Raw genomic sequence first — 19,879 nt, forward strand, 5'->3', positions numbered from 1 at the left:
GGCAATAAACCAAACAATGGAGAATCGGAGCCTGGAGATTGCGCTTAACCACACTTAGGGAATTGGGCTTTAAACCGTGCCATTTCAATTGAGGGGGATCTCTGTAAGTTCTGATGTGGGCCTTCAGGGGAGAAGCCTCATTGACCACAATGGGAGTTATTTCTGAGTAGACACTAATTGGTTTGTGCAGGGATGGGAAACACCCCTTGACACGGATCATGGTGAAGGGCACACCCCTGGGCAGGGCTAGCCTACTCGAGGTCAATGCAGGGGTTGGGGCACACAGCAACTACACCAGGGAGAACCCGACTTGAGGAAAGAACCGGCCCTTAAGCAGTCTCAGGAAATCCATTTTTCCCCGGATAAGTTTCGGGGTGACTGCTGGGTGGCCACGATGTCATGCATCCCTAACGACTTCCACACGCAGCCAGTTTGGGGTAAATCACTCATGGAAAGAGGCCCGTGTGGTCTCGGATGGGAGTGGAAGAAGAATGAAGAAAAGTACTTTTAAAAGTAAGAGTGACGTTTGAGCCCGGCCAGGAAATAAACAACAATTAAGTAAGAAATGGTATATTTAAGAAATTCGACAAAAGCTGGATCCATTCAAAGTTGTTCATGAGCCAAGCATCCAACCCCAAATGGCTGGCTCAGAAAAGACGTCCAGGAGTAGTTTCAGAGACTGAAGGAGGGATGGGGTCAAAGGAAGACACCCCGTCTCCGGTTTAAAAGAAGGCAAGACGCGAGCTGTGCCTGAAAGGCCTCAAAGGGGGCAAAGTTACAGTAGCAAAAGCTAGATCAAATCAGCAAGGGGAAACAAAAAGGCATAAAACCCTCTGCTAGGGAGCCGTCCCCTTCATGGATCACTGCCTTGTTGTGGCGAAGGGGCTTGCGTAACTCAGTGAAGCCATAAGCTATGCCATGCAGGGCCACCCAAGACGGACAGGTCATGGCAGAGAGTTCTGACAAAATGTGGTCCACTGGAGAAGGAAATGGCAACCCACTCCAGTATTCTTGCCAAGAAAACCCCATGGAACGTATCACAAGGATAAAAGAGATGACGCCGGAAGATGAGCCCCTCAGGTCGGAAGGTGTCCAATATACTACTGGGGAAGAGCAGAGGGTATTTCCAAGTAGCGCCAGAAAGAGTGAAGCGGCTGGGCCAAAGCCGAAAGGACACTCAGCTGTGGACGTGTCTGGTGGTGAAAAGAAAATCCGATGGTGTAAAGAACAATATTGTTTAGGAACCTGGAATGTCAGATCAATGAATCAAGGTAAGCTGGAGGTGGTCAAACATGAGATGGCAAGATTGAACATCGACATCTTGGGAATCAGCGAACTAAAATGGACAGACATGGGCGAATTGAATTCAGGTGACCATCATATCTACTACTGTGGGCAAGAATCCCTTAGAAGAAATGGAGTAGCACTCATAGTCAACAAAAGGGTGGGAAAAGCAGTACTGGGGTACAATCTCAAAAATGATAGAATGATCTCAGTACGAATCCAAGGCAAACCATTCAACATCACAGTAATTCAAGTCTATGCCCCAACCACTGATGCCGAAGAAGCTGAGGTTGATGGGTTCTATGAAGACCTTGTTGTTGTTGTTGTTCAGTCGTTCAGTCGTGTCCGACTCTTCGTGACCCCATGGACCATAGCACGCCAGGACTTTCTTGGGCTCCAAGATCACCGCAGACGGTGACTGTAGCCATGAAATTAAAAGACGCTTGCTCCTTGGGAGGAAAGCTATGGCAAACCTAGACAGCATAGTAAGAAGCAGAGACATCACCTTGCCGACAAAGGTCCGTCTAATCAAAGCTATGGTTTTCCCAGTAGTAATGTATGGCTGTGAGAGCTGGACTATAAGGAAGGCTGAGCGCCGAAGAATTGATGCTTTCGAACTGTGGTGCTGGAGAAGACTCTTACGAGTCCCCTGGACTGCAAGGAGGTCAAATCAGTCCATCCTAAAGGAAATCAACCCTGACTGCTCTTTGGAGGGACAGATAATGAAGCTGAAGCTCCAATATTTTGGCCACCTAATGCGAAGAGAAAACTCCCTGGAAAAGACCCTGATGCTGGGAAAGACTGAAGGCAAAAGGAGAAGGGGACGGCAGAGGATGAGATGGCTAGATAGCATCACCGATGCAATGAATATGAACTTGAGCACACTCCGGGAGACAGCGCAGGACAGGAAGGCCTGGCGTGCTCTGGTCCATGGGGTCACGAAGAGTTGGACACGACTGAACGACTGAACAACAACAACAGGGAGCCGTCACTGTTTATTCCCCTGCCAGCCCTAAACCAGCCGCCTTCGGAGTGGCCTCTTTTCCACCTTCCCCCTTGCCAGCTGAACTTTCACCCTGCATAGGTGAATAGCATGTTGGGGGCCCAGAAACCTGCAAGACATTTTCCCATTATTTTGGAGGACTGGCATCTTCCCAAGTACTCCATTTTCTGTCTTTCTTTCTCACATACCAAAATCCAGGCCGAGGCCTGCCCTGAGAAGGACAGGCTTGCTTTGCTGACAAAGCCCTGAGCCGGACGTCCTCTTGACAAGTTTTTCCTCCATTCCGTTGTATATATCCTGTGGGCCTCTGTTACCTGAACCCACAAAAACCGACCAGAGGAACACTGACCAGGAATTGTTGGTAGCACCTGTGCTGGGTAACTCTACACCTGGTGTGTAAAGCTGGGAGCTTTAATAGCATTGATTGGTGGTTTAATTGATGATCAGTTAAAAGCTTAAACAATCTGTGGGGATCAATTTTAATCAAGGAGGGCAGATTTCATAAGTGGGGTGAAGAGTACCTATGTGCCAGAGGTAACACATGAGCCCAGGTGCTCTCTTTGAATTTTTGGCACTTGGCTTGAGAGCTACTGAAAGTATGCTTAGATGGCCTGTCACCTGTTAATTTAAATAAATGTTAGTATTCTTAAAGCCGAAGGACAGCTGTCATTTTGAGGATCCTGAAGGATCCTCAAAATGCCTGAGTATCATCGTCACCTATTGGGTGGAGCCTCTAACGTCACTGATGAGAAATGTTTCCAGCCAAAGGCACTTATTGGACATTGACTGTGATGCTTTTACTAGCAAAGAGTGCAGCTGTTTTGCCCGTACATTTTTTGCTGTCCTCTTCTCTCTGGTCTGTGCCTTGCACCCCCCTCCCCCCCCGGCTGCATCTGGGTCATTCTTAGAATATAGCGGTTCAAATTTGTGGATGAGCACAAAGCCACTGCAAAATTTTGCAAGGCACAGACCAGAGAGAAGAGGACAACAAAAAATGTATGGGCAAAGCAGCTGCACTCTTTGCTAGTAAGAGCATCACAGTCAATGTCCAATAAGTGCCTTTGGCTGGAAACAATTCTCATCAGTGATGTTAGAGGCACCACCCGATAGGTGACGATGATACTCAGGCAACCCTGTGCCAATCACAATGGCGGGATGCACGCGTTGAAGGAATGGGGAGGTTGGAGCAGCGTTCCTGTCATGCAAAGCGCATCAGAACAGCCTTTGCATGTGTACCAATGTGCAGATGCAGGCATTCTCCACAGGAGGGAAAATCCTGATTGGACCAAGAGACTCCCTTGGGGGGCTGCCCCTTGGGGTGTCTGGCTGGCCACTGTGCCAGGTACGCCTGTGAAGGTATCAGGCCTATTGCTGCCAACCATCATGGAGTCCGTAGCGTCTGCCTGCCACCAAGCCACCTGCGGACCGCGTCCAGTATGGGAGGCAGCGTGCCCATGTGCACAACTGCAGGGGAGTACAAGCAGGAGGGGGCAATTCTCCCCATGACCTACTGCGGGGCTTCCCATCGGGGCTCCTAGTGGGCCGCGGTGCAAAGGGGATGCTGGGCGAGATCGGCCTCTGTGCTGGTCCAGCAGGGCTCTCCTTCGGTTTTTAATTCCGAGCGAGGCAGTTCAAAGGTCTGGCTTGATTCAAGGGCAGGTTCCTTATGGCTGGGAAAGGGTCACAGCTCAGGGGCGAAGCACGTGCTTTGCATGCAGGAACTCCCAGGTTCCAGCCCTAGCACCTCCAGGTAGGGCTGGGAAAGACAAGAACAACAGCAACAAGAATGAACTTTATTTTATTTCTTTGCAAATCAGCCCAAGACAATGTGTTTATTCTGCCCTGCCCTTTGTAGTCTATATGGGAGAAAAAGAGAGAGGTTCTACATTCATAGGAGGTGGTCTGAGGGCTTTTTTACCATTTTCTTTTAGAAAATTTATTTAACTTCCTGAAAGGTGGCACAGCTGGCTGGGGATTGCTGGGAGTTTTAGGACTTTTTCCTGCCTGAACATGCATAGGATTGCGTCTTCACTGCCTCAGAGGTAAAAGCTGCTCCAAGAGGCTAGGAAGCACTGCTCCCCCTGCATGCCTTCAAAGTGGGGGTGGAATTGCCCCTGGAAACAGGCCCACTGGGGCAGCCATCAACTTCTCCACACAGCCCCTGGAAATGACCTTTTGTGATCGTGTCATGCCAAGACCAATGGAGGACCTCTCTCATAAGGATGCTGGGAAGGCAAAGCAGCACAGAGCGAAGCACTTCCTTTCAAAGTGGCACCGGGGAAAATGGCTCATGTAGATGGGGCCCAGGGCAAAAAGATGTTAACAGGGAGGGGAAGGCGCAGTTTTGGAACAAGCATGGCTCTGAATGATGGAGTGCAAAGGAGGACTGGAGGAGGGGGTGTCTAGCTTTCTTTCACAAATCTCCTTCCTCTCATGATTGCACACACTTTGACGACTGGAAGGGAAGACTGGTGTTAAATTAACAGGGCTGGCAGAAATAAGGGCACGTTTTAGTTTTCCACAAGATTGTTGGCTGTGTGCAGTCTATAATTCTGCAAGCACAGAATTCAGACTGCAGCGCACACTTCGGTGCCCTGGGAATCTCAACATTTATGTCGTATAAAAATTTCTAATCTCCAAGGCTGCCAAGGAAGGCTAGGAAATGTGTGGGTAAAGATGCCTTGTGAAATCTCAGTGTCAGATCAGGGGTAGAGCAGAATTCGATTTCAGAACTCAAGGGGAGACTGGGGTTTCATAGGCCACATGGCCCTTTGCCCTGCCTCCTGAGGAGCATAAGCAAAGTGAGATTCTACAAAAAGGGGAAAAGCAGACATAGGCACATCTTCTTACTTTGCAAAATGGACATCAAGTTGTATGATTAAGCTTTTGCTAGGTCTGCATTTGGATTTCCTTTGTGCCTGTCCTCGTACCAGGGTGACCGTGTTGGGTGGGGGTATATGTGGGCAATAGCTGGTGGGTACACCAAACAGAAATCTTAACTTGCGCTGCAGCGTTCTTGTTTCAGCTGTGGGCTACAGCATACGACAGAGCACGAGAACCTCGGCAGAGTAAGTTCTCACCATACGGATGTAGATGTTCTTTTAACCATATCTGTACTTCAGCATATTAAAACAAGCGGCATCATTCGATTTACAGAGTGATGCCATGCACTTTGCATTCAAATAGCTTGGAGTCTAATTTGAAATTCCACTTTGCAACCATCTGGTTACATGGAAGAAAGGAATGTCAAAAATTCAGATCTCTGGAGCAAATACAGCACTTCGTGTTACCACATTTTGCCACCATCTACTACAGTTCTTCAAACAGCAATTTTTTTGCTTTTCCTGTCTCTGACCTACGGATCAGTCCTGCCAATAATGAAAAAACATTTGTCGGTAAGACCTCATGAGTACCGAGAAGACCTGTTTCCAAATGTCGGAATAATGAAGGGAATATCTAGAACAGTTTCCCCCAACTGCTGCCACATCAGGAGGGCAAGAGGCTGAGAAAGGCTGTCACCGATGACTATGTTCCTGGGCAGGGCGTGGTGCCAGGCAGCTCCACGCAGGACCTTTTCAGTGGAGCCCAGGAACCTGCGGCTAGAGCCACTACGGTCGCTCTAGGGGAGACCGCTGTCCCCAAGGGATTAAAGAGAAGGACACTGAGTGGCCATTGAAAGGCATTGGTTCATTCTAAATGGCCACGGGACATCATTGGAAGATTTTAGGGATCATGTTCAAATCAAAATACTTAAAAGCAGTAGGGATTTATTTTACATAGAAGAACTCCAAATCAAAATACTTACTAATGGAGTGATTTTAGGAAATAACTCCTATGACCCCAAACAGCAGTTACTAGGGATCATCTCCAAATACAAAAAGAAATTGGAACGCAAGAAACAGAAGATGGCGGCAGACTTACATAATGTTATATAAGCACCACTTTCACATGGCCTAGACATGTGTCGGGGGATGGGGTCCCAAAACTGCCCAAGAGCCATTCCTATGGAGCACGATTCATATTAGAACTCCTGGGATGTTAGGGGGTACAAACTATCTCACCCATGTGTAGTTTCGGGGCTCCTATCCTTTCTATGTGGCTTCTTCTTTCAGCCAAGACATCTCTATGGCTATTCTGAAGGACATGTCAACACTGAGGCCATGTGGACCGAGGGGCCATTCCTACAGAGCATGCATCAACCCAGGCCCACTGAGTGCAAGGGGATTTATTCCCATGTCAGCCAGGAAAGGTCTTCAGCCTTACTTGTATAATGCAGGCAAGACTGCTTTTCCTGGTGCAGAACGTGGGCTTTCCTTCTACGTTCCAAGGAGGCCGAGGGAACTTTGGTGGGGCTCCTTAGCAAACCCCTGCAACTGAACTTAGCGGTAGGTGCACCCACAGTATCGTGTTTTAGTTTTAATTTATCCCTACCTGCAGTGACCATCCCCTGCTCTGCTTCATTAGGACAGCGCATGTCGACATGCCTTTCATGTGTCTTGGGCATCCCTTGGGGTGCCTTCCGCTTTGTCTCCTTGAGAAGCTGCTTGTGACGCCACTGGTCCCAATTCTCCTGCACCATCTCCTCAATCGTGGAGAGCAGCTCCACCGCCTGGAGGGCCCTTTCCTCTCCTGCCACTTTGTTGTTGAAAGCACAGCAGCGGTTCCCACACTTCCGGACCAGATCCTGCAGGGCCTTGTTGCCTGACTGCCGTATGTGCTCCCCCAGGCTTCCCGTGTCTATGTCTTCCTTGCGGGTGAACAAGACAACCATCTTCTCAGTGGCTTCCTCGCCAAAGATCTCCTCCACCCTCTCCACAGCCTCGCTGTCTTCTTCTGTGTAGCGACCGAGCTGCGTCACAAACACCAGAGCGTGGGGCCCTGGGTGAGAAAGAGTGAAGCACTTCTGGATCTCCTGAGAACACCGAGTCTTCAGCGCTGGTGCCGAAGGTGGCTGCTGTGCCGGGGCCAACACCTCGGTTTCCCTGCTGCTTCTGTGCCTGGGCCACTCTGCTCCCACCCTGGCTCCCTGGATTTTGGGGAAGTGTGGGCCCCCGGGCATGTGAGCTTGCCCCAACTGGAGAGGAGCCCCTCTGCCCCCCCTGGGAATACTGGGGCTCTTCAGGGCTTGTCCCAAAAATTGCTGGGGTGTCAATGACAACAATTTGCTTCCCCTTCCACTTCGTTGCCTGTTCCTCAAGCTGGCAAGTTGTGGTCACTGGCTTTTGGGAAAGTTTGGACTCAAACTTCTTTTCACCCAGGATTGTGTTTCCCGTGGCGCTTTTCCCTCCTCCAGGCTTCCCGACAAGGACGATCCGTAGTTCTGGGTCCTCGTGAGAGCGCCAGCTGTTGTCCCCAGACCCTGCTGAGAAGAGAGCAGACATTTAGCACCGTGGGAATAGCACTGTTGTCTCGTCTTCGCAGTCTTTTGAAAGGCCCCCCTGTAGCTAGTTCCCCCTTTGTCGCTCCTCCCAGGAGCCCGTATACAGCTACATCCAGTCCTTAAGATTCAAAGTCGGAGGATGCCTTGTGGCAGCGCTGGGCACATCTCACACACTGCAAGAAGGGAGAAGGGAAGGTGACCAGGGTTCTTTACCCAAACACATGTGTTTAGCCCTGCGATTTTATATCTCTGTGTCTATATCACCCTTGGAAGGTCCTGATTATCTAGACGCATTGCAGTCTGGGTTTCGACCTGGTCACGGGACTGAATCAGCCTTGGTCACCGTGATGGATGAGCTTCATCGAGACAGGGACGGGGGGAGTGCCACCTTGCCAATTCTGCTCGAGCCGTCTTCCTGGACTGACTCCCTGGGACGGGCATTACAGGCACCGCGTCACAGTGGTTTCAGTCTTACATACAGGGCCGATCTCAGAGAGTGACATTGGGTGACCATTCCTCGGCCCCTTCGCAATTGAGCTACAGGGCTCCGCAGGGTACCGAGATGTCCCCGATGTCATCCAGCATTTATGAAGCTGCTGGGAGCGGCCATTAGGGGATCTGGGGACAAGTGCCATCAGTATGCTAATGACAGGCAGCTCTGTCGCCCTGTGTTGTCTGTCTGACTCAGGTGGGGCTGTGCAAGTCCTGGACCAGTGCCTGAACTCAGCAGTGGGCTGGATGAGGGCTAATGAACGGAAGCAGAATCCTGGCGAGACGGAGCCCTGTGGGCAAGTGGTTCCCGGGTCCGGGAGACCGGCTCATTCCGTGTTCTGGATGGGGCTGCGCTGCCTCCGAAAGATCGGGTTCATAGCCTGGGGACTCCGAGACCCATCACTGTCGCCGGAGGCCCAAGTGCCTGTGGCGGCTCGGAGTGCCTGTTACTAGCTGTGGCCGCAGTTCCAGCCCCTCCGGACAGGGATGGCTTGGCCACCGTGGTACGGGCAGGGGCGGTGCGAGGCTCTTGGAAGTTCCAGGCCACAGGCCCAGAGCACAAATCTCTCTCTCTCTCCATATATCCGAGTCTAAGCGCACCTCTAACAGCTGTCTGTCTGTCTGTCTGTCTGTCTGTCTGTCTATCTATCTATCTATCTATCTATCTATCTATCTATCTATCTATCTATCTCCACACACGCAACACACACACACACACGTGGTGTGCTTGTGCGTGTGTATGTGTATGAATAGATTACATATATGTACATGAGAAGTGTGCACTGACCCCCCACCTCACTTCAACTCAGATCCCGATGCACCGTTTCGGAAAACATCCTGCTTCTGCTCGGGCCAATTTGTAGTCGGACCACTTCAGCTCAGCACCAAACCTGAGTCAAGCCCTGTGGGTGAGTGGTTTCCAAGTCAGGGAAATAGGCTCATTGCCTGTTCTGGACAGGGTTGCACACCCTCTGAAAGGTCAGGTTCATAGTCTGGGGGCTCTCCTAGATCCATCACTGTCACTGGAGACCCAAGTGGCCATGGTGGCTCTGTGTCTTTTACCAGCTTCGGCTGGTTTACCAATTAAGGCCTCTCCTGGACAGGGATAGCTTGGCCACAGTGGTACGGGCATTAGTAGCATCAAGACTGGGTTACTGCAATGTACTCTCTGTGGGGCTGCCCTTAAGGCTGCTCCGGAAGCTGGAGCTAGTGCAGAATGCAGCAGCTCGGTTGTTGTCGGGAGCTGCCCCTTTCCAGCACGTAACTCCTTTGATGAAGGAACTGCACTGGCTGTCTATTCGCTACTGGGCCAAGTGCAAGGTTTTGATACTAGTGTACAAAGCCTGAAACAAGTTGGAACCAGGATACATTGGAGAGCACCTTCTCCCCTATCAACCTGCCCGGTCACTGAGGTCATCAGAGGGCATGCTCCTGGTGGTCCCACCTGGACCTATGGCCCATTTGGAGTCTAACTGGAGAAGAGTCTTCTGTGTGGTGGCCCCCTTCCTGTTGAACTCCCTCCCTCTGGAGGTCAGGCAGCTGGAAACACTGTGTGGCTTCCTGTGTCTCCTGAAAACATCTTTATTTCAGGAAGCCTTCCTTGACTGACCAGCCACGGTTTTATTGGAATTCTGTTTCTTTTAAAAAATACTACTACTACTAAGCATTGTGGGAATAGCGCTGTCGGTATTGTTTATTTGGACTTCCAAAAGGCTTTTGACAAAGTCCCTCACAAAAGGCTCCTTGGCTAACTTAGCAGTCATGGAATAAGAGGAGAGGTCCTCTTATGGGTCAGTAACTGGTTAAAGAATAGAAAGCAAAGAACAGGAATAAATGGTCAATTCTCCCAGTGGAGGGAAATAAATAGTGGGGTCTCACACGGATCTGTATTGGGACCAAGGGTTTTCAACTTGTTCATAAATCATGTGAAATAAGGAGTGAGCAGGGAAGTAGCCAAGTTTGCCAATGACACAAAGTATTTAGGGTAGTTAAAACAAAAGGGGATTGTGAGGAGCTCCAAAAGGATCTCTCCAAACTGGGAGAATGGGCATCCAAATGGCAAATGTGGTTCTTTGTAAGCCAGTGTAAAGTGATGCACGTTTGGGCAAAAAATCCCAACTTTAAATATAACCCGATGAGATCTGAGCTAGTGGTGACTGACCAAGAAAGAGGTCTTGGGGTTGTGGTGGGCAGCTCGATGAAAATGTCCACCCAACATGTGGCCTCTGTCAAAAAGGCAAATTCCATGTTCAGCGTAGTTAGAAAAGGAATTCAGAATAAATCTGCCAATATCATACCTCATTGATACAAAGCTATGATGCAACCATACTTGGCATATTGTGCACAGTTCTGGTCACCACACCTAAAAAAAGATATTGTAGAGCTGGAAGAAGTGCAAAAAAGCATCTCCCCTATGAGGAAAGGGTACAACAGTTGGGTTTGTTTAGCTTGGAAAGAAGGAGGGTAAGGGCAGATATGGTAGAGGTGTACAAAATTATGCTTAGTGTGGAGAATGTAGATAGGGAGACATTTCTCTCTCTCTCAAAATTCTAGAGCCCAGGGTCAACTCATGAAGCTGATTGGTGGGACATTCAGGGCAGATAAAAGGAAGTCCTTCTTCACAGAGCACATAGTTAAACTATGGGATTCACTACCACAAGATGTAGTGATGTTCACCAATTTGGATGGCTTTTAAAGGGGGTTAGATAAATCCCTGGAGGAAAAGGCTGTCAATGGCTACTAGTCCCGATGGCAACGTGCTACCTCCAGTGCCAGAGGCAGTGAGCCTATGTACCCCAGTTGCTGGGGAACATGGGTGGGAGGGTGCTGTTGCACTCATGTCCTGCTTGGGGGTCCCTGGTCAACAGCTGGTTGGCCACTGCGTGAACAGAATGCTGGATGAGATGGGCCCTTGGTCTGACCCAGCATGGACCTTCTTATGTTCTTATGTTACAAGGCGCTTACCTCTCATTTGGGAGAAAGTCATTTTCCCTTTCAGTTTACTCATGATCCAGACAGATTTTGGAACTGGAAAATAATCAGAAAATGGAATTAGTTAGTTACTATCCTACCAGGTGAATGGGTGAGGCCATAGCTGGCTTAGTATTGCACCAGGAAAGAATATTTGAGGTGTTAGCCATGGTAATCCCATAAAATGAGAGATAAAATTATATGTTTTATCAGACCTTCAGTGATTCTACATCTGAGCTCAGGCTTTAGAAGGGCTCAGGATGATGGCTGTTCTAAGTAGGTCAGAGATTGTTGGTCCTTATCCACAGGCTCCGAGAATAGTCTGAGATCTGAACTGCGGATAGTCGATGGCGAAGGAAAAGGACTCTGAACATACTCAGAGGCACTTTGCAAGTTCCAAGACTGAATCCTACCATAAAGGCAAGTTTGGGACTGAAAGTTGGTGTCAGGGCTAGGCTGCTGGCAGCAGTCGGGAGTAAGCCAAGAGCAGGGACCAGGGGTCTGAGTTGCAGAGCAGTCAGGATCATGGGGCAAACCGGGAGCAGGACCGAAGGCGAGACCCGAGACATGCTGGAGCTCAGGTAGACCTTGTTGCTCAAGTGAGACTCCACTGAGACAGGAAGTTTTCTTCTACTCCTTCCTGCCCAGGAGGCTCGCCAATGGCGAGCCTGGGTTGGCAGAGTCAGAACAGAGCCAGAAAGTTTGTTACTGAGAAGCTGCAGTTACTGTTACAAAGTACCCCAAATTCCCGGAAGACGAATCTCACATCTGGAAAGAGGCTGCATTCTGGCCTTGGAAGAGGCATAGAATCAGCCTCCATTAGGAAAATCCAGACGCTGCACATCCCAAGCAGAACTGTGAACATGACCTTTTCCAAGCACCTTTCTGGTGAGCCTGTTTCCTCCCGATGTCCTCCTTGCCTCCCTGTTAACACTTGCAAAATGCAGACCTTTCCTCCGGGCAAAAGCTGCAGAAGCACCCACCAAGAAATACTTTAATGATGTTTAGCTTCCTGTTAGAGTCTGCATTCAAAATGTACAAAAATTGGGGCCCGTGGTTCCTTGATGATACAAGTATGAGCGAGGTACCAATCTTCTCGTTAGAGCATGGGGAATCACGTTTTGAATGGTGAGAGGCTCAGAACCTCTTCAGTTACAAGTTACAGCGCAGGTGGAAAACAAAATGGCAGCTAGAACTTTTAAGACTGGTACCACATTCATACCTGTATCATCCAGGAACCCATGGATAAATGGGAAAAACCGGTTTAGGCAGTGGCCGTTTTGTTTTCTCCTTGTAAGTTGTAACTGAAGATGTTCTGAGCCTCTCACCATTCAAAACTTGATTCCTCAGGCTCGAACGAGAAGATTGGTACCTTGCTCATACTTGTATCATCAAGGAACCACGGATGGACATTTGACAACAGACTATTAAGACAGATGAAAGGAAACATTTTGATTCTTGTGAACCACCCAGAGAGCTTTGGTTAATGGGCAATATAGAAATATAATAAATAAATAAATAAATAAATAAAAGTTGTTTAAATTTTAAACTTTTCTATATAACTTTTGAAGGTTTTAAACCTCAACATCGTATCAGAACTGAACTGGAAGGAAAATCCCGAGCAATTTTTGCCTGAAGAAGAGACACAGAAAACCTGCCACTAAAGTAGTTTAGTTGTGCTAGTAAAGTTGCAGTCCTCTGCACATTTACGTTAGAGTAAATTGCATTGATCTCAATAGGACTGACTTCAGAGCAGACATACATTGGATTACAGTATAAGTGGCTGTTGCTGATGGAGTGGTGATTTTTATTTTGACACACTACTTGTTTTATCCACAGTCTCTTTTTTTTGAGCCACAGTGCAGAGAGTTAATCAGGCTCATGGTCGTACAATGGAATTGCTGTCATTTTAATTTATTATTATTATTATTATTATTATTAAACAGCCATTTGGCATTATAGGGTTCTATTTCGGGGGGGGGAGGATCTAATTGGATTGTGAAACTAGTTTCATAGTACTTTGATCCATGTGTGTGTGAGTGAGAGAGAGAGAGAGACAGAGAGAGAGAGAAAGAGAGAGAAAGAGAGACAGCCATAAAACAAAAGAGAGCAAGTGAGGGTTTCTCCACACCAAGCTTTTATCCCGCACCTTTACTGGGGCTTCTGCTTCCAGATTCCTTGCAGGATTAAGATCAGCTCCTTTACATATGTTTTTTCTGGGGATTTCCTTCCTCTGCAAGTTCTATATGTTGCATTATACAACCACTAGATGGTGCTGTGGTATAGCTGCAATGTAGTGGAATTCCGGAAATTGACCAGCTATTGGAGCACTTCAAAGCGTGATTAAAATTTATTGCCGCATTCTCCCAATAAAGAATAAAGCTGCTTGTAACATATGCATAGTCATGTAAAGGTCTGAGTTGTAAAGATTTTATCCAGGTAAGACAGAGCTAATGGAACATTGGTGTGTGAGTGACTGGTCAGAGGGGTGTGTGAGCAAGGAGAATTCTAGAGAGTTTAAAAGGGGAGTCCTGACAGTTTAACGGTCAGATAAGTTAAAGGAAATCAGCTAAAGCGTTTGCTGTCTTCTTTGACACAATATACTGACCTTTAAAACCCTATACGGGTCTGGCCCAGCCTATCTTAAGGAGCGCCTCCAGCAACACCAGGGATGCCACTCAACGAGATCGGCCTCAGAAGGCCTTCTGTCTGTCCCATCAGCCAGGACAGCTAGGCTGGTGAGGGCAAAGGAGAGGGCCTTTTCTGTGGTGGCCCCCACTTTGTGGAATTCCATCCCTAGTGACCTCCGCCATGCCCCCTCTTTGATGAGTTTCTGCTGGGCTTTGAAAACCTGACTGTTCAGGCGGGCATTTGGGGTGGGCTAGGGTTTTCAGAGCAATGTTGTTTTGTTCAGTTAATTATGTAAATTTGTTGTATTTTGTGCTGTTATTTGTATTGTATGCTGCCTAGATGGGTGTCAGGGTGGAAACTGAGCCAATAGAGCCCCAGAGCAGTTCTGATTCTGAGGAGGAACAGCAATCTGTGGGAGAGGAGCATGCTCATCTCTCACAAGCACAGCAGCTGGCAGAGATTCCTCCTGCCAGCATTCCTGGGATAGATAGTGACCCTGGCAGCAAGAGAGCACTGGAGGGGGGCTTTCTGGATGCTCGGCGCAGACGTAGGGAGCGACGGCAGATGGAGGACGCAGAAAGGAGGCATAGAGCTCGTTTGGCACGCAAACAATGGTCGTGTCCCAAGGACCCAAGGGAAAGAGGGAGGATCTCTCCCTAGCCCATAAGTTCAGGGTCATCCTGTGGTTCTCCTTCAAGCAGGGACCAACTGCCTCACCTGGAGCTTAGGCTACTCTGCTATCTTTCCCCAGTGCTGTTCCTTGCTTAGTTGCTAGTGATTAGTATCTGAAAGAGTCATAAAGTAATAAAGGAATAAAGTCCCGGAAAGAATTCCTCGTCGTCTGTGTCCTGAGTTGGCTTTTGGTGGGGACTGCAAGAGGCAGCTAGGGCGCTCCTGACAGCGGGCAGCTAATCAATCTAATCAATAATAATAATAATAATAAAAGGGCTGAAGCTTTGGGGTTCAGTGTGGACAACTGGCCGAAGCAGAGGGAGATGTCCTGGGGGTGGTTTTTCAGTTTCCAGTAGAAACTGGAGAGAGAATAACCCAGAGTCAGAAACGTCACACCGCTGTAATGGCCAGAAAGCACGGGAGAGGGCCTGGAGGTTGATGCCATAATGTAAAAGACCTGCAAACTTCCGTGAGTGGCCAGTCATGAGCGCATGATAAAAGCCTCGTGTGGAGAAGCCCACAAGACAGAGATAGCACAAGAGGGGGGAAGCAAGAGAGAGAGAACAAAACAAAGAGAGAGAAAATGTAAGGAGAAGAGAGAGAGGGAGCAAGAGTGAGAGAGCAAAAGAAGATAACGAGAGAAAACGATAGTGTGCAAGACAGTAAGAGTGCAAAAGTGAGATTGTGCAAGAGAGTGAGAGAGCTCAAGAGAGAGTGAGGGAGACCAAACAAGCAACAAGAGAGCTACAGACAGGCTCTTGGCTTTCTCTAACCCCAAACAGTGAATTGGCTCTCATGGATGGGGCATTTTTGACAGCCTTCATGCTGGTGCTGTGAGGAGTGATTTGGAGGGATGTGGGTGGCGTGGAGGAGACATCCAGAGGACAACACAGCCTCACCCACAGTGAAAATGAACACCATGTTCCTTGCAGGCCCCCCGTCTCTCTTGTTGCTGGCTTGTTATCGCCCACCCTCTCCTGGTTTCTCTCTCTCGCACAGTCTCACTCTTGTGATCTTCACTGCGTTGGGTTAGAGCACACGAAGGGCCAGCTGAGGCTCGCCCACTTCCCTCTTTAGCATCCGCAGCAGGCTGCATGGCAATGGCACGGCTGGACTAGTGCTGGTTGCCTCTGCTTCCCTCCTTCTGCCCTGAGGAGTGGGTGCTGGGAGAGCTGGAGGGGTCACTGCTGTGGAATGCTGCTGAAAGCAACCTGAACATCTGCCCCTCCCAACCATCATCCTAGTATGTCTTGTGGATGTCCTAAAGCAAAGGGGAAGCCCACTGGGGAAAAATGGGAACGATTTGTAGTTTGCATTGATTTCCAGTGGAGCTCAGTCATATCAATAGTCACTCACATAGAGATATGACAGTGCTGTTCAAGTCCTTGCAAGGTTGTCACATGAGGAAAGCCAGCATCTCTTCTCGATCATCCCAGAGTGCAGGACATGGAATAACGGGCTCAAGTTGCAGGAAGTCAGATTCCGGCTGAACATCAGGAAAAACGTCCTGACTGTTAGAGCAAGACGGCAATGGAACGTCTTTCCTAGGGAGGTGGTGGGCTCTCTCACCCTGGAGGCAGTCAAGATGAGGCTGGACAGCCATCTGTTAGGGGTGCTCTGACTTGGATTCTTGCACTGAGCAGGGGGGTGGACTTGATGGTCTTGTAGGCCCCTTCCAACCATACTATTCTGTTTCTATGACTCGCAGCTCCTGTTATTTCCTACCTTCAGATAGCTGGCATTATTTCCAATGGACATCTCTGCCTTTCATTTTAGTAGTACATCGCTATGTCTTGGCACAATTTCTCTCTCTTCCATTCTACATTCATTTACAGAGTGATGAGAACACCTTACCAGCTTAATGTGTGTGTGGGGGGTACACTTTGTATAGCATCTGTACTACAGATGGGTCTCCCCAGCCCCAAGAAGGAAGGCGCCAGCTTGCCAGCTTGCCCACTTCTCTGTATTTGCTGTTGCAGGGACGGAATTAGACAGACTCCCATTGTATGTATGTATGTATTTTTACTCTGGGCCGGGGATTGAGAGATTTTCCCCTCCCTCTTTTGCTGCACATGCAGGGAGGAATCTCCTCTAAGACCTGGATCTTTGGTTGAGGGGGGAGGAGAAAGTGTGATGGGAGGAAGGCAGGCTGGCAGCCTCTTATAGCTGCCTTTGCTTGACAGAAAAGCCTCTTTGGCCAGGAGTGGGGTGGGGGGCAGAAAACAGCAGCAGCAGCAGCTTTGGTGAGGAAAAGCAAGCTGTAAACACAGCGAGCCGCTCACGAGCCACTCTGCAACGCCACCCCACTTCTCTCTCTCAGTTAACAAGTTCCACCCCCCAGCCCTTTTCTCCCTCTTCTATGCCAGTTCTCTCATGGGCACTGAGTCGGGCTGCAGAGACGGGCACGGGGTCTCATGACAGAGCCCAACTACGTACACAAAAGCCTGGAAGAGACACACTTCATCTTCTGGTTTCTTGCCCTTTGGGTAGAAAGGAGAGGAACTGGATGGTTCATTCTATAGGACCATGGTGGTGGGGATGGTGGTGGGAACACGCCTCAGTTGGGGGCTGAGCGAAGGGTGGGCAACATGGTGCCCACAAGCCCTGACGTGCTCCGGACACCTTTCTTTGCACCTGCCAAGGTACCCTGCCCCTCCCTCCTTAAAAACAAAGCAAGACATCTTCTTACCGGCAGCTGGGATCGCTGTGACATAGATTTGTTTGTTTGTTTATTTATTATTTAATTTATTAATCGCCCATCTGGCTGGTCACCCAGCCACTCTGGGCGATGTACAACATACAATAAAACAATAAAATTTTACAATAAAAACATTTTCTAAAATACCCTAACCCACCCCAAATGCCTGCCTGAACAGCCACGTTTTTAATGCACGACGGAAGCTCATTAAAGAGGGTTTCTGTTGGCGCTGAACATTGTGGGCTCAAAGGAGTTGTTCAGTGTCCTGGGGCTCAGACCCCACCTCTGCCTTGCACTCAGGGTTTGGGGCAGGTGACTTGTCCTTTGCTGCACCTCCCATGGCACCCATTTTGTGGTGGTGCCCCGGACCATTTCCCAAATTCCCAGCTGTGCCCCCAAAGGATGCCTGCGCCTGGGTTTGGAGCCAGGGCTTTGAGACCTCCATCCCCCCTCTGAGAAAGGAGTGTGGCCCAGCGGTCAGGCAGAGCAAGGAGGCTGGGCGGTGACCACGCCACGCTCTCAAGACTCACCAGCTTTCCTTCGGCTAACTCGCCTTGGTCCTGAGAGAAAGAGAGCTTAGGGAGCAGCTCACCGCGGGCGCACCTCCGCTGGCTCAGCCCCATTCCTCAATTCCTAGTTGTGAGCAAGCCTCCCCCCCCGCCCCCCGCCCCCCGGAGGGAGAAATCCAGCACTGCCGGGGATGGCAAGAGCAAGAGACATGAGAAAAGAAGACATGACAGCAGGACAGAAGAAATGTGGACCTTTTTAGGGCTGGACATTGGATCAGCTGGTGGAGAGTGGTGCGGTGCCCATGTCTGGTTGCGGCACCCCCCCCCCCCCGCACACACACACTTGCATAGTATACAACTTATAGTGGTGTGGTTGCTACCTGACCCACGGAGAAAGGCGGGACGGGGCCACCGCTGATTTGGCTCTGCGGATTTACTGGAAGAGGCCCCTGCTCTGGATGGCCTTGGGACACCGCTCCGGTGCCTAGACCCCTTCCCCGCCCCTGATGCCTGTGGGGCTTTTATTTCGGAATGGGGCAGCCAGGGGGTTGGGCTGCCCCGGGCACCCTCGCCGGATGCCTGAAGAGGGACTTCAACGGAGGGGAGGGGCGCACGCCCCGCCGGCCCCCGGCGCACGAGCCGCCTGCGGTCTGCGGAACAGCGATCCGGTCGGAGAGGCAGCAGCTGGGCCCGCACGGCCGCAGCCCCCCGCCGCGTTGGCTCTTTCCCCGCAGCCGGTTGCGCGACCGCGTTCCACGTGAGCCCCGGCAACGCGGCGCGGGCCGCCCCGTCGCGCAGGCCGGGCGCACGGCACGGCGGGGCTGCCCTTGCAGCGGGGGGCGCGAAGCCCCTGCGCCGCGCCGGCGGCCGAGCGGTGGCCCCGGTAGCCGCCGCTCTTGCGCGCGCTGCCGTCCGCTGCGCCGCCGCGCCGCCCCCAAAGCGCCTGGGCTTCGGAGCCCCCTGCCAGTGCCGCCCTGCCGAGCCTCTCCAGCCGTCCGCGCTCTTCAGCGCCCTTCGCTCGCTCCGCTGCCCAGCTGCGCAGCGCTCGCGCATCTCCCCTCGCCGCAGGATCGCAGCCGCCACTCCCCAGTCGCCTTTCGCCCCTCAGACGCCAGTGCTGCGTCGTGCCGGCTGCTGGAGCTGCGGCCGTTCGCCCTCCGCTTCAGCCCGGGAGAGACAGGGGCGCCTGAGCCTGCGGAAGCCCCCGACCTCCGCGTCGTTGGGCGCGCTGCTTGGGATCCGCGCTCGGGCCTGCTGAATGGCGACGCTTGGCACTCGTCAGCAGCGGCGCAGCCGTTCAAATGCGCGCCGCACGTCCGCGGGCTGCGCGTCTGAAGGCAACGCCGCGCGTGAAACAGACTTCGCCGCGGCGAGAAGCTCCGCGCCTGGGCCGAGGGCAGCAGGTGGGCGGCTGGAGAGCCTCGCCTCGCTGCCCAGCGCCCGGTTCGCTCTGCGCTCCGCGGATGCCGCTGCCTCCCAGGCCGCGGCGCTTTGAGGAGGGGCGCATTACTCCACGCATCCGTCCCATTCATTCATCGCACCTCTACACCGCGCTCCGAGCAGTTCAGAACAATGAAGACCGGAGCATCCAGCGTGATGCAGCCTAAACACCCCGCGGCGCAGCGTCGGCGCCTCAGGGCGCCGCTTGCCGCTGCCGCTTGAGCAGCGGGGCCTGCTCGCCCTCCTCTCCTAGCCTGCCCCCGCTCCCGAGCTGGTCGGCCCTTCCCTTTCCAGAGAGCGGCCCTGGACCGGGAGAGCCGGAGGCCCCAGCGGATCGGGACCTTTGACACAGCGGGCATCCGCACACCAGCGCTCGGCTGGAGGGCATCGGAGCCTGGCGACCAAAGAGGAGACAGGGAAGCCAACGGCACCTTCTCGCGGCCGTCCTCGGGCCTTGACGGACACGGCCCTGCTGGCCGGTCCCTCTGCTCCGGGCCCCGCTCCGTCCCGCTCCGTGGAGGGTGGGCGCGCCACTGCGCCGAGGGAAATGGGCTGGGAAGGGTCAGCCCGGGCTCGCCTCTCCCTCCCGAAGTCACTTTTGGCCAGCAGCCAGAGCAACGTCGAGGAAGAGAGGAGAGTTCCTCGGGAACGCCTCGCGTTTCGGCTGGCTGAAGAAGAGCTGCCGAGGGAAAACTGAACCCTTCTGGCTCCGATGAATTCCGCATTTGATGGTCCGCTGAACTCCGGGAAGCACCGAGCGCTGCAGGAGGAGCCCCGGGCAGACAAAGGAGGAGCCCCGG

General features: G+C 51.4%; 1 protein-coding gene across 2 annotated transcripts in view; it reads right to left on the minus strand.

The window, feature by feature from the left end:
• The window catches only part of LOC146345349 (GTPase IMAP family member 2-like), a 31,802-nt gene extending 12,186 nt beyond the window's left edge, over nucleotides 1–19,616 (minus strand). The window contains exons 1-3 of one of the 2 annotated variants that reach the window (XM_084860135.1): nucleotides 19,511–19,616; nucleotides 11,124–11,186; nucleotides 5,979–7,649 (exon numbers count right to left, since the gene is read on the minus strand). In XM_084860135.1, coding sequence (XP_084716261.1) covers nucleotides 6,513–7,346 — 834 coding nt within the window. In that variant the 5' untranslated portion in view covers nucleotides 7,347–7,649; nucleotides 11,124–11,186; nucleotides 19,511–19,616 and the 3' untranslated portion in view covers nucleotides 5,979–6,512. Of the gene's footprint in view, nucleotides 1–5,978; nucleotides 7,650–11,123; nucleotides 11,187–19,510 lie in introns of those variants that run through there. The other variant, XM_084860136.1, reaches the window with a different exon arrangement.
• Nucleotides 19,617–19,879: the final 263 nt, after the last annotated feature.

This window comes from Heloderma suspectum, chromosome 5 (assembly GCF_057233095.1).
Source record: "Heloderma suspectum isolate Gila_16-S chromosome 5, 16-S_ref, whole genome shotgun sequence".
NCBI lineage: Eukaryota > Metazoa > Chordata > Lepidosauria > Squamata > Helodermatidae > Heloderma > Heloderma suspectum.